Source organism: Etheostoma spectabile, chromosome 24, assembly GCF_008692095.1.
Source record: "Etheostoma spectabile isolate EspeVRDwgs_2016 chromosome 24, UIUC_Espe_1.0, whole genome shotgun sequence".
NCBI classification, from domain to species: Eukaryota; Metazoa; Chordata; class Actinopteri; order Perciformes; family Percidae; genus Etheostoma; species Etheostoma spectabile.
The window spans coordinates 8,836,520-8,837,416 of NC_045756.1; the positions used below are offsets into that span (position 1 = coordinate 8,836,520).

Here is an 897-nt window from a genome sequence, read left to right on the forward strand (position 1 = left end):
GTTACTTTATAATAAAACATCAGATTAGTGTGTTTTGTGTGCAGTGTGTGTAAAGTAACTAGTAACTAAAGCTGTCAGATGAATGTAGTGGAGTAAAAAGTAGAATATTTCTCTCTGAAATGTAGCGGAGTAGAAGGTGAAAGTGGCATGAAAAGAAAAGACTCAAGTAAAGTACAAGTACCTCAACATTTGGACTATGGTACAGTACTGGAGTACATGTACTTAGTTACATTTTAACACCACGTTATTTCTCTGCGGTCCTTTCCTGTGCTGACCCTTTCTTTTTGTCTCTCTGTGTTACAGCTCTGAACTACGAGAATGTGGTGGAGACGGGCTCGGAGACGGAGGAGGAGGACAGGCTGCCGGTGTCCGAGGAAGACCCCCTGCTCAACGGCACGGGCAGCCCGGCCAGCCTCACCAACCCGGAGGCCTCGCCGCGGGCCGAGAGCCACGGCCTGCTGACCAAGGACGAGGAGGACGACGAGATGCGGGACAGCGGCGTGGAGCACATCTGGCCCGACAACGACATGCTGAGCGCCTCGGTCGACGGTACTGGTGAGTCGGCCTAACCCGGACCCCCCAGCACAAAACGGACGTTACACAGTCCTTACAGTTAGGATTTTACTTTCAAAAGAAGAGAACAAGCACAACAGATACCATGCTGGCCCCAAAATTGGGCCCTAAAGGAGAGAATTTTTTTTTTTTCTCATGCACACAAGAAACTTACTTATCTAAAGCTAGCAAAATGTTGCTTATGAAGTACTGTTAGTACATTACATGGAGTTTTAACATATCACAACAGTAACCTTAGCAACTTTAACCCTCATGTTGTCCTCGGGTCACATTTACCCATTTTCCTATATCAATGTTCTTTTTAATTCCCCAAAATAACATGAT

The 897-nt window shown here is 46.3% G+C and overlaps 1 protein-coding gene across 1 annotated transcript in view; it reads left to right on the top strand.

Moving 5' to 3' along the window:
• The window catches only part of zeb2b (zinc finger E-box binding homeobox 2b), a 102,044-nt gene that overhangs the window by 78,216 nt on the left and 22,931 nt on the right, over positions 1 to 897 (top strand). Inside the window, exon 3 of the mRNA XM_032506857.1 lies at positions 304 to 559. Coding sequence (XP_032362748.1) covers positions 304 to 559 — 256 coding nt within the window. The remainder of the gene's footprint in view (positions 1 to 303; positions 560 to 897) is intronic.